The sequence below is a fragment of the Ylistrum balloti genome, unplaced genomic scaffold, assembly GCF_031769215.1.
Source record: "Ylistrum balloti isolate Yb309-2 unplaced genomic scaffold, AGI_CSIRO_Ybal_v1 Utg370920, whole genome shotgun sequence".
Lineage (NCBI taxonomy): Eukaryota > Metazoa > Mollusca > Bivalvia > Pectinida > Pectinidae > Ylistrum > Ylistrum balloti.
The window spans coordinates 248,574-270,889 of record NW_026782521.1 but is presented as its reverse complement, the minus strand read 5'-3'; the positions used below and the strand labels follow the sequence as shown (position 1 = coordinate 270,889).

Genomic DNA, 22,316 nt, shown 5'->3' with positions numbered 1-22,316 from the left:
TCACCTACTTCGGAATTAGGATTAAATAAATTCTTAACCATTTTTCTGCATGATCCTGAATTATGTTCAATTAATCACAAATAGGGATAAGTGAGATATTTACATATTCAACCGCGGACAAGGTGAAAACATTACTCATAGCGTAACCATACAATAGAGCAATGTAAGCGTACTAGACGTGAATTTAATGTTTTCATATTAATTTGTCATATAAAGTTCACGTGTATGACGGAATATTCCGTAAGAAAAAAAACGATATTTGTCATTGATATTTGCAGTCTCCATCCGGGCGAGAAATTAAAAAAAAATAAACAAAAAACAAATAAAAACAAAAAAAAACATAAAAACAAAACGGTATACTGGTTTACCATTTTTGGTAAATTTTCTCCATATGTTGCGCTTTTTATTATTAAGAATAGGATAGATTCCCAGCTATTCAGCTATCCTCGGCTGATTGCGGCACCATTCATCTAGATACAGGTACGGAATCTACCGAAATATGATTACTAGCTTTAGTTTTCTCCGACAGTTCAATTTTGCAATCGTGAATAGTCTTGATGTTTTCGGCCCCATCGGGTGTCAAGCTTTTCGCTATACCATTACGACAGAGTGAAACGGAAGGCATTAACTCACAGTGATCAGAATGTGGTTTTGATGCCGATTTTTTTTAACTAACGGGAAGACGCATGTTTGAAAAGAAGCCACTCAGAAAATGCAAAAGTTAGGACAAGTAGACATGTCTGTAATTAGAAAGGAAGAACAATTTGATTTCAAAATTCACAGCAGCAATTTAACGTTAGCTTGTACGTGACCAAACGATTTTGAACACAAACTGCGCTTCGCGCGATATCATTCGTTTTTCATGAACGGTATTCCATACTTTATTGTATGTCTCTAATGCAAAGTTCTGTACTATTTTTTTTCAAAATAAAAAGTTAAATCTCACGAGACTTAAATATGTCCGAGTGTATATTTATATAGGTCTCCGTGATTTCTAGAAATAAATCATTAGTAGCGAGGATTTATACATATATCACTGGAAATAAAATGATGCATGTCAGCAAAGTTAAAGATGATTTATGGTGCATTTCAATCCACTGGAGAATTTTCACTGTCGAATGAGATCAAAATACATGCAATTTTATGTCCGTGTCGGTTCATCTAAGACCATGTCAGCTAAATCAGATTACAACGCATGTGACCTAAGACATGCAATATTACGTCAGAGACAGGCAGTTTCACTAAAAGCACACCCTGTAATTAACGTTTTGCTATAACTCTCTTACGTAAGAAAGCAATGAGAAAATATAACAGATAAATGTAATTTTAATTATTTCGAGACATGAAACAAAGTAAGGAGGGACTTCTTTTTAAAACAACACTTAAATTTGTGTAGATTTTTTGCAGATTTTAGGTCCGAAATATAAAGTGTTGTTTTTCACTTATCCATTATTTCTTATTACTTTCCTTTCTTCTAGAAATTAGTCGATCTTCATCTGAATTTTAATGAAGAGATCAAGATTTTTGGTATATCAGCCTCTGGGGAGCTAAAAACGCGAGAGGCTTAATATGAAGAGTTAAACGCGTGTAAGCAGATAAGATTATTTTTAAACCAGTAATGAAGTAATATTCTGGTATTTTGACTCATGTGATGGGTATCATGACATCAATGGATCCAACTTTTTCTTCTGAGGTCACAAAAAATATTCAATCTGAATGCTTTTATATGGAGTTAAAGTTAAAAAATACGAAAATACGACAATAAAATCATAAAAAATGTTACATGTATAAGCAAATAGCAATACTGGACAAGCTATTGGCATTAAGAAAATATCACTACGTACCAAATGGCAAATGCTTGGGTTTCGAAACTAGTTGAAAAATGACTGAAAGACTGTGTTTGCATATTCTATGAACTTGATTTTTTTATTATATTTTTCAATATTCAATCATAACATTGTGAAAAAAACACTTAGGTTTGAAAAATAATTTCTGGACTTGGATCCCAGCTGATGAGCGTAGAACCTATTCGTCGACAAACGCACCCACTTCACATAGCGTTTCGTTTCGTTCCTCTAGTAATCGTCTGTTCCGTAAAATTCAAGATGGATCCTTACGAGGTGGGTACAAAACTTTCAGAAGTTTGAAAGTTGCCTTATTTCATTTAAAGCAGTATCCACAACTTTTATTTGATTGTAAAAGGGGTCTTTTTAATAATAATTTGTGAAAAAAACCTATTTTTAAACATGAAAGCGTTACTGCATCTCAGAATACAATCGAAAACAGTTATCAAAGTTCGTTGTGATCACTGGACTTTCAGACAAAAAATACTAATTTTGAAACACGAAACACGTGTATTTCAGAGTACGTGAAAAATTACATTAAGCAGTTTGGTTATGCATCAAACTATTTTTTCAGAAACAGAGTATGGAAAAGGAAACTCATTTTGTTTGATTGTCATAGACTTATAAGAGGGAGGTAACTCTTACAAATGTGGTGATTGGAAACTTTGAAGTCGGTAAAAATCGGATAAAAAAAGGAAAGAAAAAGAAAAAACCTTTATATAATCAAATATATGTTTTTAAGGTTTCTGCTCAGATATTATAACACCCTCCATGTTTGATCAATTTTACATGTTTTGCATTAATAAAGCAATGTACAATTATATGAAATGAAGGTCACAATTCCGTCAAAATTTGACATATCCATCAATATATAATTAATTTATTGGGAAATGAAATAGTGCTGATCCTGTTTTACTTATACTATTGCAGTATGAAATCACAAGTTTTATTTTACATAATGTCTTGAGCAGTACATATGTTTTTTTTCTTTTTTTTTTTTAAATTTTAATAGAGAGGAGATGCAGCTAATATGTCAATGAGAGAGAAGTCAACACTGAAGAGGAGAATCAACCGAGAACACAATAGTAACTTCAGAGCTGGTTACATCAACATCAATGAACCATACCTCCACAAGACTGGCATCCGAGGCAGGAAGAGATATTTTCTCTACTGTGTTGTTACTTTCCTTATTCTTCTGGCATGTGCCAATGCATTGGTAATTATATTTTGTATTTTTGTTGACAAAAAAAGAAAGTAGTAAATTTAATGTTTTACTGTTTAGTAGAAATGGCCCAGTTTTCACATGATTATAAGGAGGAATGAAATTTTTATATCTGTTGGTTGCGATTAAATATACCGGTATATAGGAGGGCAAATTGATCAGCTGTGAGCCTTGTATTGAAGAAGTTAAACAGAGATGTCCTTTTTCATTTAATACTATTCTCTGACTATTTAAGGCTGTGTAGCCACAGACTGTTGTCATTTGGCCAGTTATGTTGAACAGGTAGCACTTTAAAGTAAATAAGGCAAGTGACTTTTGCAAAATGGACAAAATCACTGAGAGAACAGTGATTCAATATTTGCATAAGAAAGGTCTGACATCTAAGGATATCCATACTGATATGGTAGCAACACCAGGGAATGATGCACCTCCATAATGCTACAGTGAAAAGATGGGTGGCAGAATTTAAGCATGGCAGGCAGAGCCTTTGGGATGATGCTTGCCTTGGAAGGCCTGTCTGTTGAAACCTCAGAGGTGGTCAATAAAATCCAAGATATTGTTATGGCTGACAGGCGAGTTACATAAGAGATATATAGTCAGTACAGTTGGTATACACAGGAGAGAGTAAATTCATTTCTTATGGAACAGCTTTCAATGAGAAAGCTCTCAGTCCATTGGGTACCAAGACTTCTGACAGTTGATCAGAAGCACATCAGGGGGATTTCATTGCGTGTTTATGCGTTCCTTTTAAAGGCAGATCCTGCTAACATTCTGCAGAGGTTTGTGACTAAGGATGAAATGTTGGTCCATTATTTCACCCCAGTTAACCCCTGCCAGAAAAGGGAAAGACTGTTCCATCAACTGGAAAGGTTATGGCTTTGGTTTTCTGAAATGCTGATGGTATTCTGATGGTAGATTATCTGCAAAAGGGGCAAACAATCAATGGCACATATTATGCATCACTTCTTAGGCAGTTACGAAAACTAGTAAACTCAAGCCCTGTGGAAAACTTGGTAAAGTGTGTTGTTCCAACAGGACCATGCCCCTGTCCACAAGTCTGTCATTGCCATGGCTGCCATTAACAGTTGTGGCTTTGAATTGATTGAGCATTTGCCTTATTTGTCTGATCTCTCTCCATCAGACTTTATCTATTTCCAAGATTGACCTACTTTCGGTCAGATGATGACATCATACAGGCAGTGGAGGACTTTCTGAATGGTTAAGAAAAGGACTTCTTAAAAGTAGCATTCAGGCCCATCGCTGGCAAAAGTGTATAGATACTAAAGGGAATTAGATTGAAAAATAATGCAATATATCTGCCAAAAGTCAAACCATTTAATATATGGTTCACATCTTATCAATCAGCCCTCGTGTATATATATATGAACAAGAACATGTAAAAGGCCTGTTATTTAACTGATAGCTTTTGTTTTCATAATTTATTTTGTCTTTTTAGCTAACTGCTGGGATCATGTATGCCCTGAAGTTTTCTTACTTTGGCGTTCAGTCATTGGAGTTTATACCAGATTCTAGACTGCTTCGCTTTCTTTCTGACACAACTCTTTCCACTGTTCAAATATTTGATGGATTTATTGGAAGCCGCAAAAATGCTTCACTTCTTTTCCAAAATGATAATGGCCAAGTAAGTTTAAACCTAGACTATATTAGGCAATTTTTTGATAATTGTTATGTGACTGTGAATTTCCTGAACTTAAAAAGTAGTTGTAGTGGTTATCTTATTTTTAATTTACATAACCTAGTCATTGTTCAATGTTCATGAATAGATAATTACATTGTACATATATTTCTGCATGGTATATTATTTAACATAGATATATAAAAATCTTCATTCTTGAAATTCAATGTTATATTGATTGTCTTATTTTGGTTTGCCATAATATATTCATTGGTTCAGTATTCATGAAGAGGTAATTGTACATTGTATATATTTGTACATGGAATGTTTACCTTAAAGACATAAAGAGATCCTGAATGATCGTTTCCCTTGGAATTTCTGGGACGAAAAATCTTGGTTAGCATTTAGTTAGGAAGTGTTAATATAGTTACAGTGATGCACGTCCTATTAACAGCCAGGTCATAGAGACAATGAACTATTATATACACCTTCAGAATACTAGCAAGTAATGTAATTTCTAAATCTGTTAATTTGATTACCTGATTTAAAACTACTTTTAATTTTATTTTAATATTTGCTAATTACTCATGCAGGTTGTTTTCATGGCTGATGCAGAAGAAGGGCTGAATGAAAAGGCTTCTAGAGGTATGAATGAAAGCCATACTACTTTGAATTTTGTTCCTTATTTCAGTGCCAGATATGACTAGAACTTTCAGACATAGCTTTATCTCCTACCCAACTTTAATCTGTTGAATGTAGTGGGCATTTATCATGAGATAATTTCCTCTTGGTATCGAAATGACTAGTTTAAATCAAGACTCCAGAGGATGGTGGTACAGGTATAAAGAAAACGTCTATGTGACTGAAATGTAAAACAAGAGTTTAGAAGATGTAATCTTAGGGATCAAAATAAGCAAGATTCCAGAGGACTGAGGTATAAAAATAAGCAAGATTCTGGAGTACTGAGGTATCAAAATATGAAATTTAACAAGAGTCCAGATGACTGAGATATACAAAATTAGTATGTTAAGTTTTAATTTCTGGCTATACACATGCAGTATAACAAAATATCAAGGAACTATGATATGAGAACTCATAAATCCAGAGTCATATTTTAAAATCACAATTTCATGAAGGATGTATTGTTTCAGTTGAACTACAGCCGGATAATACAGAGGTGAAGTCTGTTGAGGACTTTAAGGTGTGGAGTCCTGACACTGAGAAGATGCTCCTGTCTACAGGTCTAGAAGCAGTACAAGAATGGCCATCCGTTGCTAATCAAGGCGTCAATATACACGCCCCTATAGTGGAGGTCCCTGTGGTTAGTAACTTCTTAATGTACATAAATTGTAGGCAAGAGACCAACTTCTCTTAAAAAATTATTTGAGAAATCATATCAAGGACCAGATTTCAGATTCTGTATGCTTCTAATGAAACATTGTATGTGAAAATTCCACTTGTGTTTATGGGACAAGTAAGTTAATTATCATTTTCCAGATAAAAACGTGCATTCTTGAAGGTGGAGATAATCACCGGAAACACTCGTGCACCACTATGTTTGTAAATTTGATTTCCACTATATCTTTATTTGTATATTTGATACTTAATATCATGAAGTTGAAGGAGAGGATTCCGCTGACAATATTTAAAAATTGATACCTAGTTCTATAATGCTCTGATATAATAATACGCCTTATGTAATTATGCTTTAGCTGGAAAGTATGTCAGGAATAGACGGCCTGAATATAGAATCTTACCAAAATACAGAGATAAAAGGTATGGAGGGATTAGAGTTATCTTCCCTTGGCAAGATGTACCTCATCACCAACAACATAACACTACACTCCACGGTAAGTATCTCATTAGCATAGACAATATTCCACATGACCACCTCATTAGCAAAGGCAATACCCACTTCATAGTTGGTGTTGCTGAGATGTTTTTTGTTTACTGAATTAATCATCTGAGCATCATCAAGGTGACATTTGGAGTGGGTTCTCCTTATAGTGGTTGGTGGTCTGTTTATAAACAGCATACATGTATATATATATGGGAGGCTTGTAAAATTTAATCCATAGACATTAGGGTGAAGTATCTAGTCAATGGACAATACCACTTTGGAAAAGACTGGTCCATTTCTGAATTTCCTGAGAAAGTTGCGTTGTTCAACAGAGCAATCATGGTTTTAATATAGATGTGAGCATACATTGCAGAAGTTCAATAACTCTCGTCTTTGTAACTTTGATGCTAGTTTTCACTTTTTATTATGATACTGCAGATTCATTATGCTAAATAAGGTGAAATAAGCTTCACCCAACTCCTTATTGTCCTGCCTTCCCTAGGTGGGCTCTGCCCTTCCAAATGCTTTGCCTGTCATTGATACGTTACAACCGACACTATTCAAAACCTAAAATGTGGTAAATAAATATAAATAAATGTATTCACAAAATATATAATACAGTTGTGAATCTTGTGATTGATAAAAAAATCAAAATCATTCTCAGATCATATCTTTTTTAAACAAAGTGTTTGCTTATGTATAAAAGTAATTGTGGGAGATATTTGTCACACACTAAGATATATGGAGTGTCAACGGTGCTATAAAATCTTTTACCAAATGTTAACAAATTATCAGCACTGTCAATCTGTACTATATTCACAGAGTGGTAATGTTATCATGGATGCCTCTAATGGAGTGTACCTCGACAGCAACCTCCCAAGAGCAACCAGTCCTCCCTCCTCTTCTTCAGCCAACGCCTACAAACTCTGTGTGTGTATGCCAAGTGGTCGAGTATTCGCTGTCCAGGTTACAGGGCCTGGAGTTGGCTGTGGCGATGCTGACCCAGACAACGACCCTTGTGCTTGATTGGGGCCCATTTCATGTATAAAATTCCTAGTGCTGAATTTTGTTTTTGTTAAAATCCATTTTGCCAAAGATTTTATTTATTTGGAACAAGGTTTCATCATTGTTACTTCAGGATTATTGTTTAGTCTGTGTTGTGAATTTATATACTATATATGACAGAGTACTCTGGTGTTTTAAAATGTAGACTTTTAAATCAATTTCAAATTTGTATCGTTAAGTCAAGTTTTATATATATATCTTATATTACATACTCAGAATTTATCAGAAAATAGATTCAATTTATCGGTAATATTATGTTTAAAAAACCAGCTAAGCAGGAAACATCAGAAATCAGTTCTCTATGGTGAAGTAAGTTGTATCGTATAACTGGCATGTTGTGTCATGTGATAAATATCGTAAGACATATGATTAATTACGCAATAAATAAGTTGTGTCTTGAGGACATCACATGATTTTGTTAGTAGTGTCCATGTGGAAATAATTTGGTCTTGCAAGGAACTTAATTTGAGTCATTTACTTATTTTTCAGAAATACTGGTTACATGATTAGCACTCTTACTGATGTAAAATGGCATTTATTAAACTCATTAAATAGTTTGTTATTACATAAATACTGGTGTAATTAACAAACCCATTAGACACCAGAAATTTTTGAAAATTAGACAGGTTTTCAATTTGATTTAATCTTGCAATTAAGAAAATTTGATGTTCACGAGAAAGTTCATTGACAAGAGAACACCTGTGTAACTATAATGTTATCGTGAATTTGAATTAGATGCTCTCATACTACACCTGTGATGTTTTACTGTTCTAAATCAGATTTTTTTTTTGGAAGGGTCATTCCATCTCAGTACCAAAACTTTCTTCCATACTGACCTGAAACTGAAAGAAAGATTACAGTAACTTAGCAGTCGTGAAAAAAAAAAAAAACCTTTTAACGACACAATTTTAAATGATTTTAAATTTTCAATGAATGGAAATAAAATTTATGTATGAAACTGTTTTGTTTTGTCAAGTATGGGGTAAATCATTCCGTCCCTCTGGTTTATACATGTCTGTGAATGTTTGTTTTAGTAATTTATGTATAGGAATATTTTTTACCTGGTTTCGGTTGTGTGGGATGTCTGATTGGCTTGTGATCATGCGTCACTGATACTAAAAAGTTTTTGTTTTTATCTTTGATATTAATTCTTGATAGATTGTTAACTAAGTTGGAGGCAGTTTAGTTTGGTTGATAATGATATTAGCTTGATAAGGCATAAATTTCAACTACTGTCTCATGTTGTTTTAACTTATACCACAAAATATTTTTATGAAAAACAAAATTTAACTTACTGAAGTAATTTTATCTTGATCTAATTCAAACAAGTTGTAGGTTTTGTAATACCAGAATGATTTTAACATAATGATTATTAAGGAAGACTTATATAGACTTCCAGCCTACTGTCAAACCCATTTGACATATTTATCCATGAAATTTGCCTAAATGAACAGAAAGTTACTTAAATCAAATGATTTTTTTTCTGAAAATCTATTTTAAGAAATACAATTAAAAATAATGAAATCTTCACTTGTGAAGGCATTGTATGGTTTTGTTGAAGCCTGGAGTGGTTATGTATATATTTAATGACAATATTATAACATATTCGAGTCTGTGTTCATACATCATGTACCTGAATGTATTAGATGATATTAATATGCATTTTTTGCCATTGATATTTTCTGTTTAAATAGATCTTTATAAGATAGGTATACTTTTACAAAGTTGACGGTGTTAATCAAGCATTACTGATACTGAATTATAAATGAATCTTATTTAATTGTGAAACATTTTACAAAAGATTATGTATTTGTGTCAACCAAAAATTTTGAACATTATATTATAAATTGTCTTCCAAATAACAGCATCAATGTTAACATTTACTCAGAATGTCTCAATTACAGTCAAGATGTTTTTTTGTATTTTTTCCTAATGCCATCAAGTTTGACGTGAAACTATGCAATATCTTTTTGCAATTAGAAGGTTTAAATGTAAACTTATATGCCTTTTTTCTGTTTTCTTATATTTTAAAAAGTAATCATTAATAGGGTTGTTATTTATTGATTTAAAAAAAAAATGCAATGCAAGATCATAAGAGGCAAAGTTTTATGATATACATCAAGATCCATGCTTTAATGAACCTTCTACTAATCCTCTAAAACAAGTTACAAGGTCTGGTGATGAATTTTAAAGTGCAATATGACAAGGATATAGGAATTTTGACCATTTTTTTCTTTAACCCAATATTAACGAAACCTTGCCAGTTTCACTCCTTAAATTCAAGAATTTATCATTTCTCAAGTCTTATGCAAGTGACTTGTAAATGTTTGAGTTCAGCTTTCACTTTTTTATAAACATGATGTGCAATCCAATACCAGCCCGTCAATTTACCTTGACCTTCATGAGGAGCTCTAAATGATCCGGAGCAGGTCCTAAATTGTAACTATTGGACCACTGTAATCTATGACCATTTATGTACTATAATGGAAATTGTATATTAAAAAGATCATTTTCTATACCCTTTTTGTTTTTGTTTGTATCGAGACAAATTTATTTACAGCATGGCAATTCATTTTATGTATATGAATTTATCATAAGACATTAGTTGTGAAAGGAGACAATGGAAAATACGTTACTTTTAATTTCTCAGATGAATAATTCTCATATTCTGCAAATATAATTTTGAGAATTGGTGAGAGGAGGGTTATATTTATTATATGTTTCACTTCTCAACTTCCATCCAAGTTTCAAGTTTGTACCTGGTAAACGGTCCCAGTGCAACACCCTCTGTAGAAAAAACCCATGAAACTGAATACAGATATCTATGGAACCAAATCCCTGTTAAAGCTGGAATTAAACCGAGATCTTTATATTCAAGACATCAAGCATCACTTGAATTGGTTTTCATGGAGAATTGTTTACGTTTTCATGAAATGTTCACAAAGTACTTTACCAGCGAAATACTGTATATGTCACGACCCGAGATGTTACCTTTCAAACATATTTTGAATCATCTGTTAAAACAAAATTTTTCATTATAATCCTACATAGTTGTCTGTACAGGTAACAATCTACTTCTGTAGAACTCTTATTTATCCTAAGAGAGGAATACCCCATGTTTCCTGTTCCAAGTTGCTTCATGTCAATGACATGTAGCATACTTGTAATGCTCAGAAACTTTGTATTTAGCTGTGAAGGTTCAGGAGACTGTGTCTCTGATCAACTCATTGAAACAAGTTAACACTTCCAACAGATAATGGTAATAGTTTTAATGGTCTTATGTCACATGTTATATGTATCAATATATACATATATACTATTTTGATGCAAAATAACTGGAATGTCCCTTATCATAAAAATGAAAACACATTTCTCAGTTTTTGTATAGAAATATTGCACATTTGGCCATTCAAGTAATTAAATCACATGTATCACAGAAGTTATTGGCAAAAAGCGAGAGACTGAATCTTTAGTAGAACCTTGGTCAAAATTAATACTGGCAATTCAATACTGGACATAAGTCTACCTCCCTGATTCTGAATCCGAGGTTATGTGTTGGCCCTCTGGATAATTGCAAGATAAATCCTTTCATCATCTTACCTAGATCTTTTTTCTTACACAACCGATAAACAACCTATCAATTTTATCTACAGAAATTTACAGCAATAATACAAAACTACAGTAACAACTCATTTTTCAGAGATTAATATGACATTAATACAGTATATCACAATCAGAGAAATTATCTACAGCCTAAAACATCAAGTAATTCCAAAAATCAAGGATTTCATCAGCACTCTGAATAGACTGGCCATTATTCAGTGTCAGGAAGTAAAACTGGTTTGGCAAGTATAAAATTAATTTTGTAAAGTTTCAATTTCAAACATTCTCATTAACAGAGGTATATATATTAAAAATAGATATGTGTTGAATCTATGTGGTATGCTCAAAGGTTACCCTCATCATGGAAAATGCAAGGTTCTTATAATAAAAGTTACTTCAAACTGATGATAATATCCTACTTTATCCTTCATAAATCTTCTGCAATTCCAAGATTTTTATACATTTTTGAAAAAATAATTTTTCATGCAAAGGTATAATTCACTTCTTCAAATGAAGGGGCAGTTTTGTAACAGAATGCAATTTACCATTGTGATGCAAAATATCAATCTTAAGAGTTAAACTGTACACATATCAAAAAATCGCAAAAATTATCATTGAAATATTGATATCATTTCTCTGCAACAAAGAGATGAATCTTAAACAAATTGTATATATAGTTTTTCCAAATTTATTAGAAGGAAATTAATTAGCACTATCGAGTTCTAGACTTTTTCTTTGGCCAAAGAAAGCGCAACAAACAGGTGTATCTTAAACAGATTGTATAAATAGCTTTTTAAAGTTTGTTAGAAGGAACTCAATTAGTAATATGTACTCTTTAGTTCTGGACTTTTTCTTGGGCCAAAGAAATTTCATGCTAAATGGAAATAAAACATTTCTTTACTACAAAATAAAGAATTTCCAAAATGTTCAATATATATTGAGGCACACATGTAGTGGGGTTTACATTTCAAATGGGAAATTTTGCTAGCAAAAATATAATGATTTATAAATAAATGTATATGTAAACAGTCTCTTTCATATATTTATATTTAAGTTGTTTTGGCAAGTAAAGAAGGCATGCATTGGTTTAGATATATCCTAATCCAAGATGAATAAGTGTCATATGTCCATCTCTTTCACCGCTTTCAGTGTTCGGACTAGTAAGGTATACGTGTCTCGTGCAGTCTTGATTCGACATTCAGCAAACAATGACAGTCCACCCTCAAATGAAATAATTCTCTGTTGCATGAAAGACTTCAACTGAAAATCAAGATTTCAAAAGAATAAAATGACTGCAAAAATACAATTTGAAAATGTCATTTTTCTCCCAAAAGCTAAGTGAGAATGTGATTCCTTTGAGAATTCTGGAAATTTTCCAACATTCTCCTTGGGTGACTATCTCTTTATAGCAGAAAAACAAAAGGATAAAATAAAGAAGAGATTCTGAACCAAGTTGGAGTAGAACTAAAGACGTTACCTCTTTTTTAGCAACTGTTGAACAGGACTCATATGCCTTTCGAGATGAAGCCTTTGCTTCTTCAGCCTGAAAAGACAAATACATCATTTGCTATAGAGTGATGTCCTAGAATCTGCTACAGTGACAAACTTCAAGGATTAGATAATCATCGACATCCTAAAAATCGCTAATCATTTATCTCCAAAGATAGACTTATCATTGATGTCCTAGGATAGGCCTATCATTGATGTCCTAGGATAGACTTATCATTGATGTCCTAGGATAGACTTATCATTGATGTCCTAGGATAGACTTATCATTGATGTCCTAGGATAGGCTTATCATTGATGTCCTAGGATAGGCTTATCATTGATGTCCTAGGATAGGCTTATCATTGATGTCCTAGGATAGGCTTATCATTGATGTCCTAGGATAGGCTTATCATTGATGTCCTAGGATAGGCTTATCATTGATGTCCTAGGATAGGCTTATCATTGATGTCCTAGGATAGACCTATCATTGATGTCCTAGGATAGACTTATCATTGATGTCCTAGGATAGACTTATCATTGATGTCCTAGGATAGACTTATCATTGATGTCCTAGGATAGACTTATCATTGATGTCCTAGGATAGACTTATCATTGATGTCCTAGGATAGGCTTATCATTGATGTCCTAGGATAGGCTTATCATTGATGTCCTAGGATAGGCTTATCATTGATGTCCTAGGATAGACTTATCATTGATGTCCTAGGATAGACTTATCATTGATGTCCTAGGATAGACTTATCATTGATGTCCTGGGATAGACTCATGTCCGAGGATTAGCTAGTGATTAGTGTCCGAGGATTAGCTGGTGATTGGGTGTCCTAGGATTAGCTGGTGATTGATGTCCTAGGATTAGCTAGTGATTAGTGTCCTAGGATTAAGTAGTGATAGGTGTCCTAGGATTAGCTGGTGATTGGTGTCCTAGGATTAGCTAGTGATTAGTGTCCTAGGATTAGGTAGTGATAGGTGTCCTAGGATTAGGTAGTGATTGGTGTCCTAGGATAAGCTGGTGATTGGTGTCCTAGGATTAGCTAGTGATTGGTGTCCTAGGATTAGCTGGTGATAGGTGTCCTAGGATAAGCTGGTGATTGGTGTCCTAGGATTAGGTAGTGATTGGTGTCCTAGGATTAGCTAGTGATTGGTGTCCTAGGATTAGGTAGTGATTGATGTCCTAGGATTAGCTGGTGATTAGTGTCCTAGGATTAGCTAGTGATTAGTGTCCTAGGATTAGCTGGTGATTAGTGTCCTAGGATTAGGTAGTGATTAGTGTCCTAGGATTAGGTAGTGATAGGTGTCCTAGGATAAGCTGGTGATTGGTGTCCTAGGATTAGGTAGTGATTGGTGTCCTAGGATTAGGTAGTGATTGGTGTCCAAGGATTAGCTGGTGATTGGTGTCCTAGGATTAGGTAGTGATAGGTGTCCTAGGATTAGGTAGTGATTGGTGTCCTAGGATAAGCTGGTGATTGGTGTCCTAGGATTAGCTAGTGATTGGTGTCCTAGGATTAGCTGGTGATTGGTGTCCTAGGATTATGTAGTGATAGGTGTCCTAGGATTAGGTAGTGATTGGTGTCCTAGGATAAGCTGGTGATTGGTGTCCTAGGATTAGCTAGTGATTGGTGTCCTAGGATTAGCTGGTGATTGGTGTCCTAGGATTAGGTAGTGATTGGTGTCCAAGGATTAGGTAGTGATTGGTGTCCAAGGATTAGCTGGTGATTGGTGTCCTAGGATTAGGTAGTGATAGGTGTCCTAGGATTAGGTAGTGATTGGTGTCCTAGGATAAGCTGGTGATTGGTGTCCTAGGATTAGCTAGTGATTGGTGTCCTAGGATTAGCTGGTGATTGGTGTCCTAGGATTAGGTAGTGATAAGTGTCCTAGGATTAGGTAGTGATTGGTGTCCTAGGATAAGCTGGTGATTGGTGTCCTAGGATTAGCTAGTGATTGGTGTCCTAGGATTAGCTGGTGATTGGTGTCCTTGGATTAGCTAGTGATTGGTGTCCTAGGATTAGCTAGTGATTGGTGTCCTAGGATTAGCTAGTGATTGGTGTCCTAGGATTAGGTAGTGATAGGTGTCCTAGGATTAGGTAGTGATTGGTGTCCTAGGATAAGCTGGTGATTGGTGTCCTAGGATTAGGTAGTGATTGGTGTCCTAGGATTAGCTGGTGATTGGTGTCCTAGGATTAGGTAGTGATAAGTGTCCTAGGATTAGGTAGTGATTGGTGTCCTAGGATAAGCTGGTGATTGGTGTCCTAGGATTAGCTAGTGATTGGTGTCCTAGGATTAGCTAGTGATTGGTGTCCTAGGATTAGGTAGTGATTGGTGTCCTAGGATAAGCTGGTGATTGGTGTCCTAGGATTAGCTAGTGATTGGTGTCCTAGGATTAGCTGGTGATTGGTGTCCTTGGATTAGGTAGTGATAGGTGTCCTAGGATTAGCTAGTGATTGGTGTCCTAGGATTAGCTGGTGATTGGTGTCCTTGGATTAGCTGGTGATTGGTGTCCTTGGATTAGCTAGTGATTGGTGTCCTAGGATTAGTTTACATAATCATATCCTCAGCACATACCTCCATTGTCTCTAGTATAGAGTTTGTATGATGAATCATGAGTAAATAATCTAATCAACACAAACTTACTGCTGCCTTTTTGACAGGTTTGGCTTTCTCTAATGCCTTTGAAGCATCTTCATAGGTCACCAATAGGGACGTTCTTCTGAACAACATTTCCTAGAAATACATGAAAATAATACATCACCACAGAATTGTCCACTTTATAAAGGTTTCAGTCATATGAAATATAAATCATTGAAACATACCATTTATATTCAGTAAAGATGAAAACTGTCAGATTTCTGTGAAAATGATTCAGTGTACAGACTTAAAACAAAATTCAATTATAATTCATTTCAGTCGCTTTATTTTACAGAGAAATTCATTAAAATATGAGAAGTTAAAAACAGTAGTGTATTATGATAGATATTACAAGTGAAGTCAAAAGTGTAAGTACTCAAAGAGTCGGCCAACAGCTTACAATCATAGTCTAGATCTCAATGCAAAAAAATTAAAATCCTGTTGGCTTGAAGACCACATCATACTGAAGTCTGTTATTAAGGAAATATGTGTGGAGACAAACCTTGACCGAGTCCATGTAACGGTCATAGAGGTCTAACATGCGCCCTAAGGTCCTCTCGTCATTGGTACATAATACCTCCATACCACGCTGTAAAAATTTTAAAAGTCTATGCTTATAAAAGGGGAATAAGCACAAAAAGATAAGATGACTTTTTAATGAATAATTTATTTTACAAAACTGAAAAATCTTTTAAATCAAAAGAATTTTTCAAGACTTCATCAAAGAAGTGAAAAGTTAAAATTATTTTAAGCTCGAGAATATTTTTAAGAGTAAGAATATTAACGATGAATTGTGAAAATTACTTAAAACTTACAAACCTTATAGTCTTCCATTCCTTCAGCTATCTTTGAAAGTAGCCTGAAAATACATTTATTGCTTTACGGCTAAACAACAACTTAAAATGTATGTGTAATGATTCAAAAGTCCTGATCACAACATAAATCTATTGAAACAATTAAATGTAAACAAATTAAATAAATCCCTTGATATTGTCCTCAACATTTCATATCAATTTAATTATCACAAATTTTTGTTTTCCCTCAGCCATTGTTAGTCCTTTTTTGTCCTTTTGTCCTTTTTAAGATATCAAAACTGGACATTAAGTCATTACTATTTTCGTGATTATGATATTACAACAGGTGCTATCACATAACAAAACAGACAAAACATATAACAGATATGTTGTGATATAAATATCTTTGTTAGTAAATGTCCTTGACATTTGATTTTTGTGTATCATTTACCTTAACCACTTTGTTTATTAGTTTGAAAAAGGTGAAGCTGGGTTGAATAAGTCGCAATTTATGTGCAAACAATTACATTTTAACAGAAGACAAGTTTATGTAAATACAAAAAATGTGGCCTTGTATGAAATGTTGGTTCTTACAACAACGAATAAAAATAATCCCTATAAAATCCAGATCAACCTTTGACCTCTCATGTTCCATAGCAGCTAAAAGACAACTCACATATTCATCTGTACAGAGGTGGCGTCTCGGTACACATCCATGGCCGACATTGAGGTAGCTAAATGTCCGTAACAACCAGCCAATCCTGAAAGAAGAGAAGGCTGAAGGTGGTCAAGATAGGTCATTTTAGGTAATAGATCCTACACACACAGAAACTGACAAAATTAAAACTCCTGTTTTGGTTATGACAGAGTTTTTGCAGAGTTTATTTTTCTGTAAACAGCCACAGTTGTTTTGAGATGATGTGTCCTTGTAGTAACTGGTGGCTTCCTCAATGAACAACATACGGGAGGCCCATCCCATGTCATTCAGAACAATTAGGGTAAAGTGTCTAGACCTAGGATACAGCCATATAAGCACAGATCGGTACATTTCTCAGATTCCTGAGAAATACAATTTGTAATGGTGAGTTGGATCATGTACCTCGGATCTCCATTTCAAGTTACATCTGATTCATACTACACTGTGACAACATATAATGTATTTTATCAATTCTGACCATTAAGAGATTGTGAATAAGCGTTCTACTTACTTATTTGGGCTATCAACATTCTGTTAAAATTCTGCAATGAAAGATATAACCGTGAGTAATGTTTAACAGAGTTCTATAAATAGTAGCTGTGACCTCGACATTGACCTTGACATACTCATTCGAGGAATGATTATCATTGACAAGTATGAATATTTTCATAAAAATTCACTAGAGAAAGTTTTACGACCTTTCCAAATGATACAAAATTGAAGACTGTATTGTGTGATCTGGACAGATGCATACACTCTGAAGGTCAAAGATGAAAACTGTTCTGGCCATTCTATATGTACATATACCTGTGAGGTTTCCTTGGCTCCCTTGGAATACTCTGTACTCCACTCCCTCTGTTTGTGGAAAAATTCATCTATATCCTGTAGAAGTAAAGAACAATGTGTCAATTCAAGCCTGATACGACTTGACACAAGGCTGACTCAAACCTAACTCAACCTGACACAAGTCTGACCCAAACTTTACTCAAACCTTACTCAAACCTGACACAAGGCTTACTCTACCCTGACAAGACTAACTCAAACCTTACTTGAACCCGACACATGGCTTATTCAAGCCTGACTCAAACCTTACTCAAGCCCGTCAAGAAACTGACTCAAGCCGGACTCAAGCCTGACTAAAGTCTGACTCAAATCTGACTCAAGTCTGACTACAATGTAACTAAAGCTAACTAACCACAAGTAGACTTTATCACGATTACCTTTACCTTTATGAAGGGACTTAATTTGATGTAATGTAATTTTACTGCACAAATTTGTGCCGTGATGAATTTCTCAATAATTGTTCTACAAACAACATATAGAAACTTTATAATGGTGTAATGAACTGTTGTTCACTTCACAATCTTGTTATTTTGACCTCAATTAATTTTCACTATACCACACTGGAATTAATAATGACCATGGTGTTTTTTGGCATCCATGTATATATCTGGAAAGTATTGACAGAAATATTTTGCCTTTCTCCGCAAGCATCACTGTAACCCTGGAAACTACATGATGAGTTATTTTCTAAAGAAGGAGTAATAACCCTTGGTAAATACTATTGACAAATCCTTACAGAGACAGTGAAATAAATATGAGTTCTGTTACATACATCAGTCTAGTACTAACCCTGTGTTGGCCTTTCCTTGCTTCCTCTACGACTGAGGACAGTCGACTCATGATCCCTCTTTTCAGTTTGGCTCGGATCGGTGCCTACAAACATTCATCAGATATAAATCTAGGATGTGTAACCTTTGATAAAGTATGCACTTAGGATACAAACATACATCAGACATAAATCTAGGATGAATCATCTTTGATAAAGTATGCACTTAGGATACAAACATACATCAGACATAAATCTAGGATGAATCATCTTTGATAAAGTATGCAAACATTCATCAGATATAAATCTAGATACAAACATTAGGATACATCAGATATAAATCTAGGATGAATAAAGTATGCACTTAGGATACAAACATACATCAGACATAAATCTAGGATGAATCATCTTTGATAAAGTATGCACTTAGGATACAAACATTCATCAGATATAAATCTAGGATGAATCATCTTTGATAAAGTATGCACTTAGGATACAAACATTCATCAGATATAAATCTAGGATGAATAATCTTTGATAAAGTATGCACTTAGGATACAAACATTCATCAGATATAAATCTAGGATGAATCATCTTTGATAAAGTATGCACTTAGGATACAAACATTCATCAGATATAAATCTATAATCATCTTTGATAAAGTATGCACTTAGGATACAAACATTCATCAGATATAAATCTAGGATGAATAATCTTTGATAAAGTATGCACTTAGGATACAAACATTCATCAGATATAAATCTAGGATGAATAATCTTTGATAAAGTATGGATACACTTCATCAGATATAAATCTAGATAAAGTATGCAAACAAACATTCATCAGATATAAATCTAGGATAATAATCTTTGATAAAGTATGCACTTAGGATACAAACATTCATCAGACATAAATCTAGGATGAATAACCTTTGATAAAGTATACACTTAGGATACAAACATTCGACTTAGGTAGAATTTAAAGTTTTCATTAATAGTGAAATTTGGAATATTTACTTCATTATTCTTCTACAGAAATAAAATCTGAAATTAATTTGAATCTTCCTTGAAAATTCATCAAACCAAAAGATCTACACACTATAATAAAGTTTATCTATTTTCACATTAATACTGAAACAAAGATTTACCAACACACATAATAATTATTGTCTGCTAAGATTGTAGCATATGGCAAAGATGAAAGGCAACTTAAGTCACAGGGAAAACCTGTGCTGTTGGTCAGGCAATCCCTGACATGAACCACGATTCAGATCTGATTTGGGAATCAGCCACTCAGACCTGGAACGGGAACAATCACTCATTTGTACCCATCTTGGTAAGGAGAGTGTTATCTACCACACCTTTCATTGTCAACTCTGCTGGCGTTACTCGTAAGTGTTTTTGTTGTCCAAATGTTTCATATTGTTAATATGATTTATTTGTTGACGTGACGTCAGTGAATTATTACTGTGACATCACATCGTTGTCCTGAAAGGAGAATCCCCACCGTCTCATCCCCAAGGTAAGAGAAAACTCTACCCCACATGGTGCACTTGGTGACCTTTTACCATTACCAATAAGGTGACAATGTTACATTATGACGTAACAGCAGCCTGTCAAAACATTGCTTGCCAGCTTATAATGATCTAGCCATCAGTGACTGACTCCATCTTGTTACCAGAAGAAATGATCTCATACCATTGTTATAAAGAGATTGTGTGGCTCTTGGTTGGTATTATATACTCAAATATATAATCTAACACCCCAATTAGAATATCCATATCCCATACACTTACAAAATTTGGACCTTAATACTCACCTCTTGTTGACATAAAAAATTGCTAAGTGTTTCTTTGTCTCTCCCTAAAACTTCATGTTCCAACACCAACACCAGGTACCTAGGAGGGACAGAAGATATACTTACAGTCAGTCATTTTATTTACTGTTTACATAGATTATTCTTTGCTATCTATTTACTAAGCAAAAGTTGGAGTTTAGAACATAGTTCATTTAGCTACAATGTATGAAGTATTATATAACTGCAATCAAAATCTGACTTCTTTCAGTGCCATTCCATAACAAGGATTGGATAAATGGTTTTCCCATACATTCAATGCATACAAGATTGCTTTCTATGAAAAAAGAAATTATGCATCTGATAGCCATGGTTTTGTGAAGCACCTACTTAAAAATGGTTTACATTGATACATCATATTAAATTGCACTACAGTTAGAAGTATATTTTTAACTCTACTTTTCTACACTGTGACAGTGACTGTGGAACTCGTCAGCCATGAGAACATTTGTTGAAGTTCCAAGCTGTTTCTTTGTGTTTTTCTCTGCAGCTTTCGCATCTGTTTCCGGTCTGGCTGGTAATGGAGGTAACTGAAATTGATACACCAGTATTTATACTTTTTAAAATCTGATTTTCATTTTTTCTCTCTCCACAATCTGAATCCAGTGTTAACTGATAACATATCTATATTTTCAATTGTTCTTCACTGTAAGATTCCATGTAAAATTTCATTTCAATTCCAAATATTTTATTTCTCTGAAATTTCTCAAAAAAACCCAAAAAAATGGGATTTTATCATTAAAAGACGACTAGACTTCATATAAATAACCACAATGTCACTTACAATTAGACCACTGATCTCATTCTCTGTCATGAGACAGTGTTGTAGCCATTCTAAATCCTCGTACTGTCTGGATACTGTACATATCTCCTCATCTGTATCTGTCTACAAACATCAAATGCACATCTTAACCAATTGACACTTCCCAATCAATAATCCATGCTACAACAAAAATATATACAATAAAGCATGTCTTTTCCAATTTCAAAAACATAAGTATATATACATGGAAGACTGACATCACATGATACTTTTATTACTTCAGAATTGCTTTATAAATACATTGGAGTGACAGCATCAGACCAAAGAACATCCCAAGTTATGCAGTGCATCTGTCTGTTGCAGAGACATGGCCTAACTCCGACAACAAACCAAACAGACTGTGCCAAAATTACCAGAGCGGGGGGATAAGAGCCATCCCTTTGCATCTGGTGAACATGAATGAATAGTAAGTGAAAAGGTGAAATTTGACGACTAGTGATTGGGCAGCAAATGATTGACATTACTGTTGATGTATTAATATAACAGTTTCTAAAACAGGGAAAACATTGCTCCACCACCTGTCCAACAGTAAATGAACCCATGGAACCATACTGACCCTCTCCTTTTAAACTGAAACTGATTAAATTAGTATAATATAACAATAGCATTTCTGAGAACCAAATTTTATTCAGTTAAACTTGTATGCAATTATCATAATGCACTTTCATTTATAATTCACCTTGAGGACTTTAATGTTAAACTGTAGAATCTCTCCATTCTTCACAGCATCTGGAACCTTGACAGAAAACAATGGTTTAATGGGACCTTTGTTCTCAACAGTCTCTGGATCCATGATTTCTTCCTGAATGACAACAAACATAAACAAAACAAAATGTTGTGATGAAGGAGGTCTATGAAAATCTAGAATGAATTACACTTTTGAACATACAGTTTGTTGAACTTATTTTGAACTAAGTGAAAGAATGAAAAGTCTTGTTTTGCAAGCATTTCTGTTGGGCGAAAGGACTCAACTCATCCAGAAACCAAAATATTGTCATACTCTTATCCTGTAATGAGAGGTGCTAAATTATCTTTATAGAACAAATGTCTTTTGATAAATAGGCATGTTATATACAGTTAAGTGCAAGCTTCAGAAAACTTTCTCCTGGAATATGAAAATGACAAAACCACTTAAAAGTGATGAAAGTGGCAATTTATACATTTTCCATCAATGCTAACTTATTGAAGGGCTGCGGATGAC

The 22,316-nt window shown here is 34.1% G+C and overlaps 2 protein-coding genes across 2 annotated transcripts; one reads left to right on the top strand and one right to left on the bottom strand.

Annotated features, from left to right (window-relative positions):
• Positions 1–2,105: 2,105 nt before the first annotated feature.
• LOC132559471 (beta-sarcoglycan-like) lies at positions 2,106–10,123 on the top strand. The gene is made up of 7 exons (XM_060224092.1): positions 2,106–2,120; positions 2,857–3,060; positions 4,523–4,708; positions 5,296–5,347; positions 5,854–6,023; positions 6,415–6,552; positions 7,365–10,123. Exons 1-7 carry the CDS (start codon positions 2,106–2,108, stop codon positions 7,566–7,568), a joined length of 969 nt encoding a protein of 322 aa, XP_060080075.1. The 3' UTR covers positions 7,569–10,123.
• Positions 10,124–11,129: 1,006 nt separating this feature from the next.
• LOC132559478 (sorting nexin-5-like) lies at positions 11,130–21,908 on the bottom strand. The gene is made up of 13 exons (XM_060224102.1): positions 21,795–21,908; positions 21,077–21,178; positions 20,692–20,822; positions 20,257–20,335; positions 18,462–18,545; positions 17,637–17,711; positions 17,341–17,371; positions 16,809–16,893; positions 16,158–16,197; positions 15,841–15,927; positions 15,345–15,434; positions 12,688–12,753; positions 11,130–12,470 (listed from the first exon to the last, which is right to left on the bottom strand). The coding sequence occupies exons 1-13, from the start codon at positions 21,906–21,908 to the stop codon at positions 12,330–12,332; spliced, it is 1,125 nt and encodes a 374-aa protein (XP_060080085.1). The 3' UTR covers positions 11,130–12,329.
• Between the last annotated feature and the right edge of the window lie 408 nt (positions 21,909–22,316).

Coding starts and splice junctions, on each gene's coding strand:
- LOC132559471 (XM_060224092.1), top strand. Junction 3,061..4,522: donor TGGCATGTGCCAATGCATTG/GTAATTATATTT, acceptor TTGTCTTTTTAG/CTAACTGCTGGGATCATGTA. Junction 6,553..7,364: donor ACATAACACTACACTCCACG/GTAAGTATCTCA, acceptor CTATATTCACAG/AGTGGTAATGTTATCATGGA.
- LOC132559478 (XM_060224102.1), bottom strand. CDS start 21,908: ATGGATCCAGAGACTGTTGAGAACAAAGGTCCCATTAAACCATTGTTT. Junction 16,198..16,808: donor ACCTCTGTACAGATGAATAT/GTGAGTTGTCTT, acceptor ATGTATTTTCAG/GCTACTTTCAAAGATAGCTG. Junction 12,471..12,687: donor CAACAGTTGCTAAAAAAGAG/GTAACGTCTTTA, acceptor CTTGATTTTCAG/TTGAAGTCTTTCATGCAACA.